The sequence below is a fragment of the Heteronotia binoei genome, chromosome 8, assembly GCF_032191835.1.
Source record: "Heteronotia binoei isolate CCM8104 ecotype False Entrance Well chromosome 8, APGP_CSIRO_Hbin_v1, whole genome shotgun sequence".
NCBI classification, from domain to species: domain Eukaryota; kingdom Metazoa; phylum Chordata; class Lepidosauria; order Squamata; family Gekkonidae; genus Heteronotia; species Heteronotia binoei.
This window is the reverse complement of record NC_083230.1, coordinates 74,126,305-74,145,309: the sequence shown is the minus strand read 5'-3', so window position 1 is coordinate 74,145,309 and position 19,005 is coordinate 74,126,305. Positions and strand designations below refer to the sequence as shown.

At 46.1% G+C, this 19,005-nt stretch overlaps 1 protein-coding gene across 1 annotated transcript in view; it reads left to right on the top strand.

Moving 5' to 3' along the window:
* The first annotated feature begins 6,982 nt into the window (after positions 1-6,982).
* ANKS1B (ankyrin repeat and sterile alpha motif domain containing 1B) overlaps positions 6,983-19,005 on the top strand; it is an 831,045-nt gene continuing 819,022 nt past the window's right edge. Inside the window, exon 1 of the mRNA XM_060245226.1 lies at positions 6,983-7,716. Coding sequence (XP_060101209.1) covers positions 7,583-7,716 — 134 coding nt within the window. The 5' untranslated portion in view covers positions 6,983-7,582. The remainder of the gene's footprint in view (positions 7,717-19,005) is intronic.

Below are 19,005 nucleotides of genomic sequence, written 5' to 3'. Positions count from 1 at the left end.
CATTGTTTTCATAACTCTTTATAGTCTACTTACAGTTATTTTATTTATTTATTGCACTTGTATCCTGCCCTCCCCAAACGGGCTCACAGCAGCTAACAACAGTCACAATTTGATGACAGATTCACATTATAACAAAACATTATTAAAACATTAAAAGTTTAAATACAGTTCAGATGGCGTTCTGTCTGTTTTGAATTAATTTGTGATATCGTGGGGTAGATAGTACTCATCCCCATAGATGTTAAAAATACCTCCATTTAGTTATTAAAAGCCTGCCTGAACAGATATGTCTTATAGGCTCTGCGGAATTGTGATAAATCCCGCAGGGCCCTCGTCTCCTCAGGGAGGGCATTCCAGAGGGCAGGCGCAGCCACGGAAAAGGCTCTTGCCCTTGTAGTGGTCAAACGGGCATCCTTTAGCCCGGGGATCTTTAACAGATTTAACGAGGTTGATCGTAGTGCTCTCTGGGGCTCATGTGGGGAAAGGCGGTCCTGAAGGTAGACAGGTCCAAAGCCAGATAGGGCTTTAAAGGTCATAACCAGAACTTTGAACCGGGCTCGGAACACTACAGGCAACCAGTGCAGCGTCTCCAGTGCAAGTTGGATGTGCACCCGTACAGGCAGTTCCAATACCAACCTGGCCGCAGCATTCTGCACCACTTGCAGCTTCCAGGTCCAAGTCAAGGGTAGCCCCATGTAGAGGGCATTACAATAGTCTATTCTCAAGGTGACCATTGCATGAATTACTGTAGCCAAGTCACTGCATTCCAGGTATGGAGCCAACTGTCTTATCTGCCTAAGATGATAGAATGCAGATCTGGCAGTGGCTGCCACCTGGGCCTCCAGGAGAACCCCTAAACTCTTGACCCTCGAAGCTGGCTTTAAAGGAGCCCCATCGAAGGTTGGTAAAGGGATCTCTCTTCCCAGGCCGCCTCAGCTGAGGTACAGAACCTCCGTCTTTGCTGGATTCAACTTCAGTCGACTTTGAGCCATTTCACAGCAGCTTGAAATGCCTGAACATTTCTGAACATTTATATCCCACTCCTCCGAAAACAGCTTGGAGCAGTTGCATGGGCAGTTGCAGGGGCAGTATGGGCAGTATTGAAATGACACACACAAGCCATTTAAAGAGACAAATTGTGGAAATCTATATGTTAGAGAGGAAAAGTATAATTTTGTAAACTAGTCAGAAGATGTTTCAATAATATGATTTTAGAATAATTTTGTTCCCTATCATTACAGGATCTTGATGTAATTTCAGTACTAGGCTGGCATCTACCATTACAGCAGTATCAAACAAGAGCCTTGTATATTAAAAACCAATGTATTTATTGTAACACAAACTTTTGTAACTAGATTCATTAAGTATAAAGCTTGTTTTACAAAAAAAACCCTCAAGATTCCTTTCTGTCTGCAACAAACAGACAAAGCTACCCTGCACTAGTGCAGCAATGACTGAGCTTTCTACTTCAGATTCTCTCTCTGTGGCTGAACCAAACAACATTAGGGTAAGGGGGAACAACTACTTGCCACATTTCATACTGTTTGACTCTTTACATTTCATGTGTAGATCAGATGGATGAAAAAGCTCTGTTCATGTGATACCAAAAGTGCTTCTTAGAGGATTGTTTTAAATGTAGGGTATGACCAGGGTTGGCCTTAGTTTGGCATCCTAGGCAAGGCTAATTTCTGGTGCCCCCCCCCCTGCACTGATAACATCACCAGTCGCATGGGGGTGCCCAATTCAGCACCCCCACATGCCTGGGTATGACCTAATAGGCATTACTGAAACTTGGTGGGATAGCACTCACAGTTGGAATATTAGGATTGAGGGATATAATTTATCTAAAAGGGACAATACAAACAAGGAAGGAGGGAGGAGTCACATTATACGTGAAAGAGGTATATGTTTGTGAGGATATGTATAAATCTGAATGTGGAAGTTCAGTTGAGAGTCTCTGGGTAAAAATAAAATGAGTAAGAAATAATAGTGATATTATGGTGGAGGTCTGCTATATACCACCAAGCCAGGCAGAGGACTTGGGTGAGACACTCCTAAAACAGATTACAAAGTTATCAAAGAGATGAGACTCAGGGGTCATGGGAGATTTCAATTATGCTGAAATCTGCTGGATGTCCAACTCTGCTAAAAATGAAAGGTCAAAAAAATTCCTGACTTGTCTTGCTAACTTCATTTTCTAGAAAGCGGAGAGATAAACAAGGAGATCTGCTATCTTGGACTTGATTCTCACCAACAAGGAGGAAGTGGTTGACAAGGTGAAAGTAGTGGGCATCCTGGGTAGTAGTGACCATGTTAGTTTGGAATTTACAGTCTTGGGGAAGGGAGAAGCTGTTTGACTAAACATTAGGAAGAACTTCCTGATAATTAGAGTGGTTCTTCAGTGGAACAGGCTTTGTTGGGAGGTGGTGGGATCTCCATCTTTGGAGGTTTTAAAAAAGAGGCTAGATGGCCATCTGACAGCAATGCTGATTCTGTGAACTTGGGCAGATCATGAGAAGGAGGGTAGGAAGGGTTTCATCAGTGCTTAGTTCTCATGGCCCTTTCTTATACTCCCAGGGAAATACCATTCACCAGTTTAGGGTCAAGAAGCAATTTTTTTCCATGCCAGTTTTCCCAGGGATCCTGAAAAGGGTTTTTTTTGGGGAGGGGCATCTTCTGGGCTTGGATCAGGGATCACTGGGCATGTGTGTAGGGGAGGTACTCATGAATTTCCTGCATTGTGCAGGGTGTTGGACTAGATGACCCTGGAGGTCCCTTCCCTTCCAATTCTATAATTAAAAATTCTCCTAGCTCTTCAACAAAAATGGTTCATTCACCTTTTAAAAATAATCCCTCCTCTGGCACTTATGCATCTATGAGTGAGAAATGATAACTTTAGTGGTAATCCTTTAGTCATAAAACCGAAGCTGTGGTGGCAAATTCCAGTCCTGATCTGTTGCATTCATCGGGACTGTACTGCACCAACTATTGGCTGACACTCTGTCACCACTTCCCACCACCACTGAGTAGCCCCTCTGTCACCCACCCATCGCTGGTCCTGTCAGGCAAGAACCCCATCAGATGGCCACTCACCTTTGAGCGAGACAGTTCTCTGCCGACAGATTCTCCTGTGGGTTTACTGATCAGTACTGCCTCTCCTCAGGGCCCTGCCTTCCTCCTTCTCATTTTTCTTTCACTCCTTTCTTTTTTTTTTCTACCTCCCTCTTCTGTTCTTTCTCATTCTTTCTCTGTCAGTCTTTTTATTTCATTCTGTCTACCTTCTTCCCTTTAATCCACACAAACAGTAGCAGTTAACATCTCTTAATCTGACAGTGAATATTCATTCACAGCAGGGAGGGGCACTTCAGAGGGAGCAAAAGGGAGGCTTGCAATGGCTTTCTTCACATTGTCAGCTGCCTGATGCTGCCAGCCATTTGCTCCCAGGGAACCACTGCTGCCTACCTCCAGAAACTTGGTTCCACCCCACCCTGAAGAAAGACTCCCTTTTCCCATGTATAGGCTGTGGGGTTGCCAGCCCCAGGTTAGGAAATTCTAGATGGCAGAGATTACCTCCCTCTGAGGTGTATGTGTGAGTGAGGGAATTAATGCCTTCACTTGGGTGGGTGGGAAGACAGCAAGGGGGGGGCACTTGCCTAGAAACCTTTCGTTCTACCTTTCAAGCTTTGTGGGAAATTCCTAAGGTATCAATACAGACCTCAGAGAAACAGGCCTTTCCTCCTGGGGAACCACTGTTGCTAATCTGCAGGTGAGGGCTGGAGATCACTCCGAATTACAATTGATATCCAGGTTGGTGGGAAATTCTTGGAGATTCTGTGGTGGAGTTTGAGGAGGGCATATGAGTTAGGGCATCAGAGTGAGGTCTGCCAGAAACCAGTTCTTGCTGTGGAAGCTGACTGGGTGATTTCAGAGCAGTCACAGACTTCCAGCCAAACCTGCCTCCTAAGGTTGTTGTTCAGATCAAAGACGGGAGAGGAGAATGTTGTAAGCTGCTTTTATCTCCCACACACTGTGAAGAAAGATTGTCTTTTTCCTATGTAGAAGCTACAGGGAAGAGGAAGGTGATTGAAACTTGAAGCCAGAGGGGCAGATAAAGGGATGGCTCCACCTGGGGGTTAGCTACCCTATGCCTGGCTGCTTGCCACTGTTCAGCAGCAGCCACCCTATGACAGCCACTGTGGTATAGGAGTTAAGACTTCAGAGTGGGATCTGCCAGATCCAGGTTTTTGCTCTGGAAGCTGACTTGGGTGATTTTAGACCACTTCCAGCCTAACCAGCCTCACAGGGTTCTTGTTCAGATCACACAGGCGGAAAGGAGAATCATGTAAACTGCTTGGTCCTCCCCCCACTGTGAAGAAACACTGTCATTTTCCTATGGAGTGGTTGCAGGGAGGGGGAAGGCCATGGAAACTTGAAAGAGGGACAGATAAAGGAAAGGAGATAGGTTGCCAACTCCAGGTTAGGAAATTTCTGGAGATTTAAGGGATGGGGCCTGGAGAGGGTGAGGTTTGAGAAGGGATAGGACCTCAGACAGGTACAATGCCATTTCCTCCTGGGTAACCACCGGAGATCATTCAGATTTACAGTTCCTCTCTAGATGGCAGAGATCAGCTCCTCTTGAGGTGTGTGTGGGGAGTCAATGTCTTCACTTGGGTGGGTAGGAAGACAGCAAGGGTGGTGGGCATTCACTCAGAGCCTCCTTCTAGAGCCAGTATTATTATTTTTTTTATCACAACGGGCCTTACTCCTAGTGGTGATATAATTCTGTGATTCTGTACTATGGACCAGCGGAGTAATTCTTATCTTGAAATAAGAAGACTTAAGTACAACAATAATTTCCCTTTGAAGAATCTGTTCTATCATTTTTATCATTGGATTTGAACCAGCTCTGTAGTGTTACTTGATTGGGAGGGAGCAGCATTGTGAGAAGGATTCTTTAGAAATGAGAATGCACTTTAATAGTATAAAGAATATTACTTTAATAAATCAGTAACAATATCTACAGGGGACTACCTTTACTTTTTTAACAATATCTAATAACAAACTAGTTTGCCTCTCTGTGGATGATAGAATGGAGCCACCCACAAACATGGTAGAGATTTTTGCCTACTTGGAAGATTTCTCAGGTATGCAGAAAAATACCACACTTTACATTAATTAAAAAATCGTCTCAAAAATCATCCTGCTGGAGGGACATAAGATTGGGAGCCTCTGAGTGTCAATTAAGTTGGAAAGGAGGGAGGGGGGAAATTAGCCTGCTCAGACCCACGCAGAGTAGGGCCATAGCCAGAATTTGGAAGGTGGGGGGTATTTACATTTGGGGGGGGGCACTGATGCCCTGCCCAGTGCCACAAACAACCTTCCCTCTATTGGCTCCCTCCCTGCCTGCCTCTCTCTCTCGCCACCGCCCTCCCCCCATCCAACTTGCTTCTGGGCTGGGGGCAGAAGCAGCCCCCAGGCCAGTTAAAAGGCCCATGGACCAGCTGTTTTGCAGGCCCTTTAACTTGCACGAGGGCTGGGGACTGCTGCTGCTGCCGGCCCACATGCTGTTTTAGTGGCAGGGAACGGAGGGCTGCAGTGAGCTCACCACCACCCTCTCTTCCCCACCAGTAAAATAACGCTCAGGCCGGCAGCAGAAGCAGGCACCTGCGCTAGTTAAGGGCCCACGAAACAGCTGATCCATGGGCCCTTTAGGGGGGGCTGGGGCCTGCTTCTGCTGCCAGGAGCGGCTCCACAGCAAATAGACCCTAGGCAGGCGACCTCCCCCCCGCTGCGCCACCCAGCCATGGCACTCCGCTTGCCCCCACCTGCTGCAGCGGTGTTCTGCTCGCTCGCCACCCCTTCTCCCCCCACTCACCATGACTGCTGCCGGCCCGCGTGCTGTTTTAGTGGCAGGGAACGGAGGGCTCCAGCAAGCTCACTACCGCTCTCACTTCCCCACCAGTAAAATCACATGAGGGCCAGCAGCAGAAGCAGCCCCCCCCCCCCCGTGCGAGTTAAGGGCCTGCGAAACACCTGATCCACAGGCCCTTTAAGTAGCGAGGGGGAGCTGGGGGCTGCTTCTGCTGCCAGCAGCGACTCTAGGATGAATAGGCCTTAGGCAGGTGACACCCCCGTCTCCGCCAGCCACTGTGCTCCGCTTGTCCCCACCCACCACAGCAGTGCTCCCCCGCTTGCTGCCCCTCCTCGCCCCACTTGCAGCAACTGCTGCTGGTCTGTGCACTGTTTTAGTGGTAGGGAAGGGAGGGCTGTGGCAAGCTCACTGCCGCCCTCTCTTCCCCACCAGTAAAATAACGCGCCAGCCCGCAGCAGAAGCAGCCCCCAGCCCATGCCAGTTAAAGGGTCCCCTCCCCACCCCAGAAGTGACCTCTCCACTGCCCTGGAGCTATGGCAGAGGCCCCAAGGGCTGGTTGGGGCCCCAGAGTCAGGAAGCCTCTTCCAGAAGTGTGTGTGTGGGGGGGTGCTGTGTCCCCATAGGCCCCCTCGTAGCTACGGGCCTGATGCAGGAGATTTTGGAGAGAGGGCTGGATTTCCAAACTGGCTCGTCCCAGTTCTTCACCAGCTCCCAGTTTATGATATACGACTGTTTAAATTGTGTGCTTCCTAACCGAGGTTTCCCTGTTTTTTCAGACCTCGCTCACCCCATTGCGCTGCAGGGAATTTGAGGAGAGGCTGGGAAAGGGACCAACACGTTTCTCGCCATTTAATACCAGGACAAATTAGGCTTTCTTTTCCTTCCTCAGGTCTCATACCTGCCGGGCTAGCGGCAAAGACATCCTTTCCCACAGGCTGACGCTCCCTCATTCAATCCACCACCACTCTCCCTACAGCTATGTTAAAATGACGCGAAGTTAGTACTCGCCCCTTCTTTCCCCCGCCCCATCCTATCACGCGCGCCTCCTTTCAGGCAGCCCAGCGCGTTCATGTGTCCTCGCGCGCGCGCCGCCGCCGCAGTGGAGCGCGAGGCGAGCTGCCGATCGCTGCTGTTCCTTATTCGGGCGGGATGGATAGCTGAGGGAGAGGGCAGCAGAATCCCTAACACAGCACGAGCTAGAGCAAGGGCACGCGACTGGGAGCCAACTAGGGGAGGGGGACCAGTACCTCGCCAGCCATTCAGAAGCAGAGGACTCTGGTCTCCTCAGCAACGGGCCTTGGATGGCCAAGACTGCACCTCCCCTTTTCGCGCCCTGCTGGTCGTTAATATCTTCCTCACTCTTCACCCGCTTCAACCTGGCACAGGAACGGAGCCTTCCCTTCCCTTCTAGAATTTGGGCTGAAGGAGGCGAAGATTCTGTCTTTTTCCTTCTCTCCCCCTCCCCATCCTTTTTCTTCCACACTCCACCCAGAAATGATCTAGTGAAAACTGGAGGTGATTTCCTCCCGCTCTCTGCTACAGCTACTCCTTCTGTCTGTGGTCTGGGAAGGCTGCAAGAACATCCTCATTGCTCAGTTTGTTTGAGAATCTAGGAGGGAAGATTATTTTTGCCGAGAGGGTCGTTTTTAATGTGAAGGAGGGAATAACCTATATATCGTGGGGGAGGAGGGTTCTTGATGGTTCCCAATCATGGGGAAGGATCAGGAACTGCTGGAAGCTGCTCGCACTGGGAATGTGGCTTTGGTGGAGAAACTCCTGGCTGGCAGGAAAGGAGGGCTTCTGGGCAGTGGATCTGGACCTATTCCGTTATCCAACTTGCTGAGGTAGGGATATGATTCCCCACCAGCTACTGGGGATAGTAACTTTCTCATTATTATTATTATTCTCCTCCTCCTCAAATCTCTCCCTCCCCCTCATTCTGGCTAGAATTAATCATAGTTACTAGAAATTGTTTCTTTCCTCTAAGCATGAACAACTGAGGGAGGGGCATGTATGCTATGTGCTTAATGTCTTAGGATTTGGTACTATCAATGCAATGTTTGGATTTCTTTCCTTCGGTGTATGAGCAGCTTGTATGGTTTTAGTTGCATTGGTGCAGAACTTTGCCGTGTATCGGGCAGTTTCATGAGTGTGTTGGTATCATTCCTCTCAGGTGTCTTTAAGCTGCTTTTTTCTATATGACCAAAAATGTGACCAGTTTTTTGGTAAAAGGCAGGCAAATTGCATGTTTTTAGTTGTATGGAAAACTATCTTTTCCCCATCCCTATATACAGTTCCCTTATATGCAGTAAAATTAACCATTTTTCACTAATAAAGGTATTCTGTGAAGACGTGTAATCTTCATAATAACAGGCCAGCTATATAACATGCAGCAGGTGATAGAAATTTAGGATTGTGCAGAGGTGGCTTATTGAGCATTTCTGGATGAACAGAACCAGCTAAATACCAAAAAACCTTATGTTAGGCATTAATGACATAATGTTAAGTATCATTCAGCTGCAGGTGAGAGAAGCATTTTTTCACAAGCATTTTAGTCAAATAAAAGGAGGTCTGCAGCACATAGTCCTCTATTAAGACTACAACAGAACTAAGCACAGCAAGCTAGAATGAACTGACATACTATTGACCTAAAACTTGAACTAATCCATTAATTGTGTTCCCTTAGAGGAAAATAAGCAGGCCTGAAGTAAGGAATACTGTTTCTAGTGACAGCTAAAAAGGGTCATGTATTTTTTCATGATTCTGCATAGTAACAGGTTTAATATTTGGTCAAGTTGCTACATTGTCTTTTTGCAAATAGAGAGTTTTCTTAATGTTTCCCCCCAGTTTTATGGCAACCAGCCTAATCACAATTTTCATTAGTATGCTGGTTAATTACAGTATGTTTTTGGAATATTTAGTACCATTATGATGTAATCTATGTAAAAAGTGACTGGATGCATTTCAAAATAAGCATCACTTATTAAATATGAACTTTATGTATCACTACACTTTATATTAAAATTTCAGGTCAGTACAACTAACAACTTTCTGTACTGTGACATTCAATTTCTCCTGCTATTATACTTTAATTTTCTTAGGATTTCTTTTACTAAATTCATTCATAATCATTATGAATGAATCATCTCTTTAAGAAAACTTTTTTGTTTACTTTAAAAAATAAATAATAGATGGAATAGAAGCATTTATTATGTGATTTGATTGCTAAAACAAAGTTATATATTGTTTCTAGATTTTTTAAAAAAGTAGTAAGCATCTTGGTTTTGCTACTTTTTTTAACTCCTGTGAATTTTTACCAAGGCTTTTTTTTAATGCAGGGGAGGGATTTTTAAAAGCAAGCAAATGTATACAAATGCAAAAGCAGGGGGAAAGAAATTAGGAAAAATGTGAATGTTTATAACTGAGAGTCATAAAACATTCCTAATATATAAGAGCCAGAATAAAATGTTTAAGTACCTGTCTAGACAATATATATATTTTTTTCAAGTGTCAGTATCAGATCTTTAGATATCTGGGTGACCACGTGTCTTGGTTTTCCTATTCTTGTATATAGGTTATGGCTTGTTGACAGCATAATTATCAGATATCAGAGCCATTTTGATGTAGTGGTTAAGTGCACAGACTCTTATCTGGGATAATCAGGTTTAACTCCCCACTCCTCCACATTCACCTGCTGATGTGACCTTGGGTCAGCCACAAGTTTTCTCAAAACTGTTCTGCTCAAGAGCAGTTCTTGGAGAGCTCTCTCAGCGGCACCTAACTCACAGGGTGCCTGTTGTGCACAGAGAAAGAAAAGGAGATTGTAAACTGCTCTGAGACTCCTTCCAGTAGTGAAGGGTGGGGTAAAAATCCAAACGCTTTTTCTTCTTCTCTATATAATCACTTATTAATTGACCATAAGGCTTAAAACTTTGTATGTCTTTTGACAATATCTTTACTGCTATATATATATATTATCAATTACTGTCATTTCAAGATCAGAAGTTGGAGGGAGTTCTGAATGATTTTAGTTCTATACTGCTACCAAGTTTTAAATATTCCAGCCCAAGTTTTAAGTGAAATTATCTTGGGGACATTGGTGAACTTTAAAATAATAGCATACTGGAATGCTTAATTTAATAAGGGGAATCAAGATCTGAATTGTTTGTTTCATTTAAAGCACATACAAGTACAGTGAACTAAGAACATGTACAGTTTGCCTACTTTAGTTCTTTTATTATGATGATAGTAATGAGGTTCAGATTCAAAAATAATTGCTGAATAAACTATACTATACAAATAATTCTTGTTACCAATGGGGAGAATTTTATTTCTTTCTACCCCTGCACACTTTTTTGAGAAGGAGCAGACATGAACACAGTTCTGGCTGGCTTGATCTCAGGGGATGTGGCCTAATATGCAAATGAGTTCCTGCTGCACTTCTACAAAAAAGCCGTGTGTAAAACAATGGTGACATAAGGGGGTGTAGGTAGGTAATATGTGAATGAGTTCCTGCTGGGCTTCTTCTACAAAACAAGCCCTACTTTTAATGTAGAGTCCAATTTGTGAGAAGTATTGGTGGAATATAGAATGGATTTTTATTTTAACAAAACAAAATCCTTTTTTTCTTGCAGTAGGGTATTTAATAGGGGCTTAGTCTTGAAGCACTTTAAAGACATATTTGAAGGATTTGTAGAAGACATTGGTTCACTTCACAGATCTTGCCAACTGTGGTTTTCTCTAAAAAGAGATTAGACTCAACCCTGGTGTCATTTGCCAGATATGCAGCAAGGAACCAAACTTTAAAGCTGTGTAATTGCCTTCATGTCCATCAATTTACTCTTGTCTCTATGGATAGAAATTACTAGAAACACAGAGAGGTTATTTATTTATTTATTAGATTTCTGTACTACCTCTCCAGAGTCCTGCTAACATGACTTACAATTAAAACAATAAATCATCAGTATAAAGAAAAACCATTAAAATATGCCCAGGGACATAAAAACAGAATAAAACTTTCTGTGAAATAAACTTCAGAATAGAAGCAGATTATAAGGTAACTGGAAAAATAAAATGCCTAATTAAAAGCCTGGGTTAAAATATACGTTTTGACATTACATCTAAAGTACAGTAAAGTAGGTGCCAAGTGAGTCTCAAGGGAGAGGGATTCTAAAGGCAAGGTGCCACCATAGGAAATGTCCTGTGTTGTTACCACCAGCCTCATCACTGAAGGTGGAGGAACATAGATCTGGATTTGGGTGTTGGAGTACCTGCTCCTAACACTTGCGATGCTGATAGAAAGATTTGTGAGGCAATAAAAACTCAGGGAAGACGTCTTGAGAGGAGTTCCAAGTGCACTGGAGATTTGCGTGGGGAATGTAACTCCTTCGCACCTCTGCCTTGCTTTTATTAGTTCTATGACATCACAGCATTCCACAACATCAACCTATAAATCATCGTACTTACTCTGCCTGGTGACAGCAAACGCATGCGTACATGACACAAACATAGCAAGTTTCATCCCACACTAAATAAAGCTTCTATGCAAAACACTCCTTTTGCTATCACAGCACTAAGCCCTCTAGAGGCTTATTCATTGCACCTCTACATTTGAGAAGCAGTCTTAATGGGTGAGCTGTTCAGTACAAGAGAAGGCAGTTCAGCTACCCTGGTCCCAAGCTATTTAGGGCCTTAAAGATAGGAACCAGCCTTTGAACTCTGGCTGGAACAGATGGAACTCTGGCTGTTCTTTCAGCTCAGGGGTGACTCTAATCAACCACTGACTGGGACCGTAACTATACTATGTCAATTCAGACATAACACAAGATCATAGTTAGTAGAAACCATGGTTTGCAAACCTACTTCATATCAAAGGCATGATTTGGTTGCAGTGACGCACCATAATCTGCTATTATGTGGATGTGTCTTGAAAGAATCTCCAGGCTTGCTCATGCGAATCCTATCTCCCCATTCCTCCTTCCTTCACACATAGCAAAATAATTAATTTTTTATGCGTTTGCAACAAATTATAGTTTGCCATTAGATCAGAATCTGCAAACTATGATGTTTGCCAAATATGACTCTTCTGGACATTTTTCACCAATGTGGCATCTTGTACATTGTTCTGTGAAAGTGACCAAGACCATTGCATTACAGTGATTATGGTAGGCAAGAAGTTCTCATTTTGAAACAGTAGCCAGTATGGGAACTAGAGAACAGGTAAGCTGTGAGTTGCATGCTTCATGCCAAGGATGGAAGAAAAGGGTCTCTAACAGCTCCCCACAATGCCCTGTATACTTCCATCCCACCACTCAAATGGCTACCAGGAGGAGAAAATCTAGCTACGGAGGAGAGAGAGTACAGCTGCCATAACAGCCACCCAGGAAAAGAGCAAACAGTCCACATTGGGGTGCTGATGATATTACTTCCTTTTCTCCATGGCCAGCTTGTTCTCTGTGAGCCTTGGCAATCTTGCTGTGTGACACAGCTGCTCTTTCTCATGCTGAGGGGTAAGAAAGGTCGAGTCTTTCCTCTCATTCCAGATACACAAGATTGAAACGTGGTGGGGAGAGACGACATTACATGTTCAGAAATGATCTGCTCATTTAAAAGGTCATAGTTATATTTTAATATTAATAGCTGTCTCTTATGTTATTGCATGTTTGTGTTTGGTGAGGTGGTGCATGGTAGTCACACGACTCTTCTGGTTGATGATAAATGTGAATATGGCTCTATGCCATCTGCAGAGTAAGTACTACTGTTCTGGAGGGTCCCTTGATCATTGCTAGTGTCTTTCAGAGAAAGAATGGAGCTGCTAGGGAAATGGGTTAAAATCACTTGCACTGACTTGCTCCATTTGCAGATGCCTTGTCTCCAATCCATTGTCTTTCATAGTTCTAGCAAGCATAGTTTCTTAATCATTTTCAGTGGTGTCGCATTTGCTTGCTGTATAATCAATAGGGCTGAACTCTACAATAGCAAACTGAATGCATATAACATTACTTCCAAGTGTAATAATATGATTGAATGAAACACCAAGCATTATTACTGCCGCTTTTCTGCTCCCCCTGCCCTTAATTTTCTAGGAGGCTTAACTGGTTGGTCACCTGCATGTGCCATTATTACTGAGTGCTAGTCTGTATGTATGGCCTTTGCATGAGATTGTCTAAAGTTTTGGAGATGATATCCAGCTCTCCATTTCTTTGAGAGAGAGCCAGTTTGGTGTAGTGGTGAAGTGTGCGGACTCTTATCTGGGAGAACCGGGTTTGATTCCCCACTCCTCCATTTGCAGCTGCTAGCATGGCCTTGGGTCAGCCATAGCCCTGGCAGAGGTTGTCCTTGAAAGGGCAGCTGCTGTGAGAGTCCTCTCAGCCCCACCCACCTCACAGGGTGTCTGTTGTGGGGGAGGGAAATAAAGGAGATTGTGAGCTGCTCTGAGACTCTTGAGTGGAGGCCGGAATATAAATCCAATGTCTTCTTCTTCAATGTCTTCTTTGAGTAAGCCTTGGTAAGCTACTCTATCTTGTTGGTTTCTTGATTTTGGATTTGAGAGGGCAGACAAGACAAGACAGAGATGGGGCTGATATGTTAGGGAGAGTTACCTTGTGTGCTTTGAATGAAGTGGGTCTTTTGTTTACAGACTTGGTAAAATGATTAGGAGTCTTATTGGAACTAGTCCTTTTAGTAGTGAAACAGATGTTTATGGTGGCTGAGGGTGCTTTTTGTCAGCTGCACTTGGCTTGGAAACTATCCCCATCTTGGAGTTAGCTGGTCTGACCATGCTGATCTATGCACACTAACTTTGATACTGGGCTACTGTAATGTATTGATCTATTGGTATGCCCTTGAAAATAACTCAAACCACAACTGATTCAGAATGCAGCAGGCCACTTACTGGCAGGGGGCTAGCTGCTTTTATCACATATCTCTTTTGAATTTCTTACTCTATTTGCCAGTTTGTTTCCTTGTTTGATATAAGGTGTTGGTTTGAATCTTTAAAGCCCTTTACAACCTGTTTTTTTTTCCTTCCCCCCAAGACTGTCTCTAACGATATAAACCTTGTGGCAATTAAAATCTTCATAGCAGACCTATTTATGTTCCCTCCTGTGAGGAAATAAGGACTGTAGCTGTACAAACATGGGTCTTCTCAGTAGCTGATGAAAAATTATTATGATAAAGCTTTCCCATATGGTAGAAAAGCATTCAAGACAATGAGAAAGGCCCTCTTGAGTTTTCAGAAGTACAAAACAACTTTTAAATAAGGGATTTGAAAGGGTTTTTAATTTTTTTTTTAAATTTGTGGACTGATTAGTAGCACAGGTGACTAAACTGTAACTGCTAGTCTCCATGAGTAACAGATTGTTTTGTTATATGTTTTGTTTGGATTCACTGTTTTATTTTGTATTCCACCTTGGGTTCTGAAAGAAGGAAAAACAGATTAACTTAGGTGACTTAGACATGTACAACCCTAGTGTAACCTGGAACACAGCTTTTTGCTTGTGGGAAGGCTACTGGTAGGAGGGACTGGTAGTTCTTGCAGGAGGATTATGGCAACTGGATTATGATGCATTTACTATATTTCAAGGAAAATATTGATTTGTTGTCTTATTATAATATATTCTCACAGCTATTGGTACAGTCCCTTGCTAGGGTACTCCCACCCCCCAGTGAGGGCCAGAGCAAAGCTGGATGTGTGACTGGAAGCTTGCCCCACTGTACTTTGTGGATTTGTTGACTAAGCAATCATGGCACCTACTGCCTTGCAGGATTAGAACCCTATGTAGTGCAAGAAGCAGATGAAGTACATACATTCAACCTACACAGGTGGTGAATAAGTGTCATTTGGATGGCAATGGCTTATGGGTCCAAACATATGGGACCCCTCCATGGGGAGACCCTACTGGGTCCCAGGTGGCATAGCTGCAGTAATGAGTACCACTGTGTTGTTCATCTTCATTTCATGTGTCTCTGTTTGGTATTAGTGCAGACAGTTATGCAACGGGGTGGAAACTTGAAAGAATGGCATTCCTGGTGTGGTATGGGCTGGCTGCATTGAATACTGTGGATCCCAACACTCTGGATATTTATAATATCATTCATGGGCCATACAAACTTATCAACTTAAAAAACAGTGCTCTGCTGAGGGAAAATAATTCAGACCAGCAAAATTAAAGCAAATAATTGTTTTTCTATTTGAAGTCATGTGGGGAGAGCCTAATCTGGCAGACACCCCCCCCGGCCTGCCGCCCTAGGCAAATGCCTAGGTCCAGAGCTTTTTTTTGTAGAAAAAGCCCAGCAGGAACTCATTAGCATATTAGACCACATTCCCTAATATTAGCATGTTAGACATTTTCCAGGCCCCACAGTGATCCTGGCTGGCCAGCCAGGCCCAGGGAGATTGCTGTTCAGCGTGGCTGCGCCCCACGATCCCTGCCAGCCATGGAGGCTGCTGAACAGCACATCTGGACCCTACAATCCTCATCAGTATAATGAGCCCTGAGGAGGGGGAACTGGAAGGGTTAACAGACCAGGAAGAACCAACAGCTGGGCCATCAATAACACCCTCCACATTCCAGGCACCCACGCCGGCTGTTGCCAACCAGACTTCTCCAAACTCTCCCCCTTCCATCTCAAGGATGCACGCGCATCTTCGACAGACACTGAGAGAAACAGATGCGCCGCACGCCAATGCTTCAGATCTCTCAGCCCTGATTACTAGAGGAACTACAGCCACCCAGGAAGTAGGCTGATTGATGTGCACATATAACGCATGCCCGGGACTTGGCAACCTCGTGGAAGCAACAAATCAATTCCCTGGCTTGCATCCACGCTCCTTCCTGATTCCAGTTCCTGACCGGTTTGAATTCCTTAGCACCTTGACCCTTTGGCTTTGGACACTGACTCCTGCTTCTGGTTTGCAATTTTGCTCCTGACGGGCTCCTTGAACTTTGACTTCGGACCGGCTTTAGACTCCCACCTCCTGCGCCCCAAGACGTGACAGATTGCTTCCACCCACACACTCACTCCACAAGATGGATGAGGAGGCAAGCAGAGGATCTGGGCAGCTAGCAGCCTTGCTTATGCAGGTGCAGCACCTCAACCAAATGGTGGCTCATCTGCAACAGCAGCTGCAAGCTGCCATCGCTGCCCATCTAAATGCCCGGTGCTTCCCTCAGAGAGTTAGCTGGGAAGGTGGAGGACTTCCTGGCACAGTGCAAACTGTATATTGAATTATGTGCCAGACACTTCCCCAATGACAAGACCAAGGTATGCTTCATTGTCAGCCTCTTAAAGGGGCAGGCAGCTAAATGGGCTACCCCCTTGCTTATAGCCCCATCACCCCTGCTGACTGACTACCAGGGCTTTCTGGATCATATGACAGTAGTTTTTGCTAACCCCCAGCAAGCAGCCACCGCCAATTGGAAGATCCGGGCCCTGAAGAAGGGTAGAGATTCGGTTTCCCAGTACTCCACTGAGTTCAAGCTTCTGGCCGAAGACCTGGCCTGGAACGAGGCTGCCCTCATGGACCACTATACAAAGGGGCTGGCTGACGAAGTCCTTGATGAGCTGGCACGAGTAGACCGACCGGCCACGCTGCAAGACCTAATCATGCTGTGTCTCCGCATCGATGGCCACCTGGAAAGTTGCCGCCAAGCATGCAGCAGTGTCCGTCCCTCTCAGCTGCCTCGCCACCCAGTGACAGTGCCAGCCCTGATGCACACCAGCCCCAGGACTGACAACCCTGAGCCCATGCATCTCAGGGCTGCACGGCCATGGCTCTGTCGTTGTTTGAGTGAGCAGATTTGTGACTGCCTAGTCTTACCACCACCAGTCCACTCAAGTCACCAACAGTCCACGTAGGTGAATTGCTATAGTAAGACACAGTCCAACAACACTATGTGTACTTAACTATATATAGGTTTATTTACAAATATACAGACTCTCCATCAAAGTGCTCCGCCAGACATCCATCTAGAGTAGTAGGGGTAGTTATGTACAGCATAGCCTTACTTATATACAAAACCATTAGTCACTGCACCAATGAGCTTCCAGTGCCAAGTCATTCTGCACTCATCACTTTATTGCATCATCCACCTGGTTAGAACCAGTTCCTACTTGGCAGAGCCTTGCTAGAATACTGATGACATCTGTTATGACAGTAGCTGTCAGATCAGCATGCTTCCCTTGCCTCATGCCTTACTGAGCATTTCATATGCTAACAGGCTTACCCCTAAGAAAAAAGCACGGTGCCGCTCACAGAATCTCTGCCTGTACTGTGGAGGATTAGGGTTTACTTCTCTGGCTGTCTCGCCAAGCGCACCCAGCCCAGTACTGTGCCACTGCCGCCAGTAAAAGACCAGCCCCAAGTCTGAGTGGGCCCCCTGACTTAGGGCACCTAGCCGGGTCCCCTGAACCCTACATTGCCGGCCAGGGCCTGTTCCTCGTACCAGTCACACTTGGCTTGCCAGACAGGCGCTGGCTATTTGTCTACACCATGGTTGACTCCAAGGCCACCCGCTGCTTCGTCGACGTGGCCTTTGTGAAGCAACACCAGATCCCGGTGCAGGACAAAAACACCCAGACCCTGGTCGAAGCCATCGACAGGCACCTCCTCCGCTTCGGTCCAGTGACCCAGGAGATCCGCCTAGTCACGCTCCAGATCCAACACCATCATGAGCAAGTACAATTCAATGTTGCTCGCATACCCCACTTTCCCCTCATTCTGGGACTTTCCTGGATTGTGAAACACAATCCCCTCGTGGACTGGGCACAGGGAAAGCTGAGCTTCAAGGACCCTTGTCCTCACCAGGCCTATTTGGCCACCCTGGCCGCTGCTGCCCCGGCTGCCAGTTCTCTACTTCTCCTGGCCTACACAGACTTTGCTGATGTCTTTGAGGAAAAGGGGGCTGACCAGGTCGGGGGCATGCAGGTTGTCTCCCACACCGGCCTTATGACTGCGCCATCGATTTGGTACCAGGGGCATCCCTGCTTATGGGGCGGCTCTACCTCATGTCCGAACCAGAGCTAGCAGCCCTGCGGGACTTTCTCGCCAAAAACCTGGAACGGGGTTTCATCCGGCCATCCATGTCCCTGCTGTCCGCCGCTGTTCTCTTTGTCAAGAAGAAAGGCGGTGAGCTCTGGCCCTGCAGTGACTACCAGGCCCTGAACAAAATCACCGTCTGGAACCGCTACCCATTGCCACTGATCCCAGAACTACTGGATCGCCGTAAGGAGGCCCAGGTCTATACCCAGCTGGACCTACAGGGCGTGTACAACTTGGTGCGGATCCATGCAGGAGACAAATGAAAGACAGCTTTCGGGACCCGCCAGTACGAGTACCTCGTGATGCCCTTCGGCCTGACCAATGCCCCCACCGTCTTCCAATGGCTGATGAATGACATCTTCCGCGACCTGCTCAACCCCTTTGTGATCATTTATTTAAATGACATTTTAATTTATTCCCAAAGCCCCACCCAGCACACAGGGCACGTCCACTAGGTCCTGCAATGCTTGCAAGAGCATGGTCTCTACGCCAAGCTAGAGAAGTGTGCCTTTGACTTAATAGTCTAGTTCCTTGGCCACATCGTCTCACCCCCATGGGACTCAGATGGACCTGAACAAAGTCAAGGCGGTCCTGACCTGGTAGACATCATGGAACTGCAAGGACGTACAGCAGTTCCTTGGCTTTTCCAATTATTACTGCCAGTTCATCCCTGCCTATGCCGATGTAACTACGCCTCTGACCCAGCTCCTCTGGCCCAAAGAGCCATTTCACTGGACTCCAGAGGCAGACCATGCCTTCGTCACCCTGAAAACCTGTTTCACCTCCAAGCTGCTCCTGCATTACCCAGACCCACAGCTGCCGTTCACAGTAGAGACCGACGCTCCCAGCGTGGCCCTTGGCGCAGTGCTATCCCACGGGAGGACCCCTCTCAGCTGCTACAACCCTGTGCATACTACTTGCGGCAGCTGATGTCCACAGAGCACAACTGCACCATCTGGGAGCAGGAACTCCTGGCCATCAAGACCACCTTCGAGGTTTGGCGGTATCACCTTGAAGGGGCCCGCCACCCCGTCCAGGTCCTGACTGACCACCGGAACCTGGAACATCTACAGACTGCTCGACGCCTCAC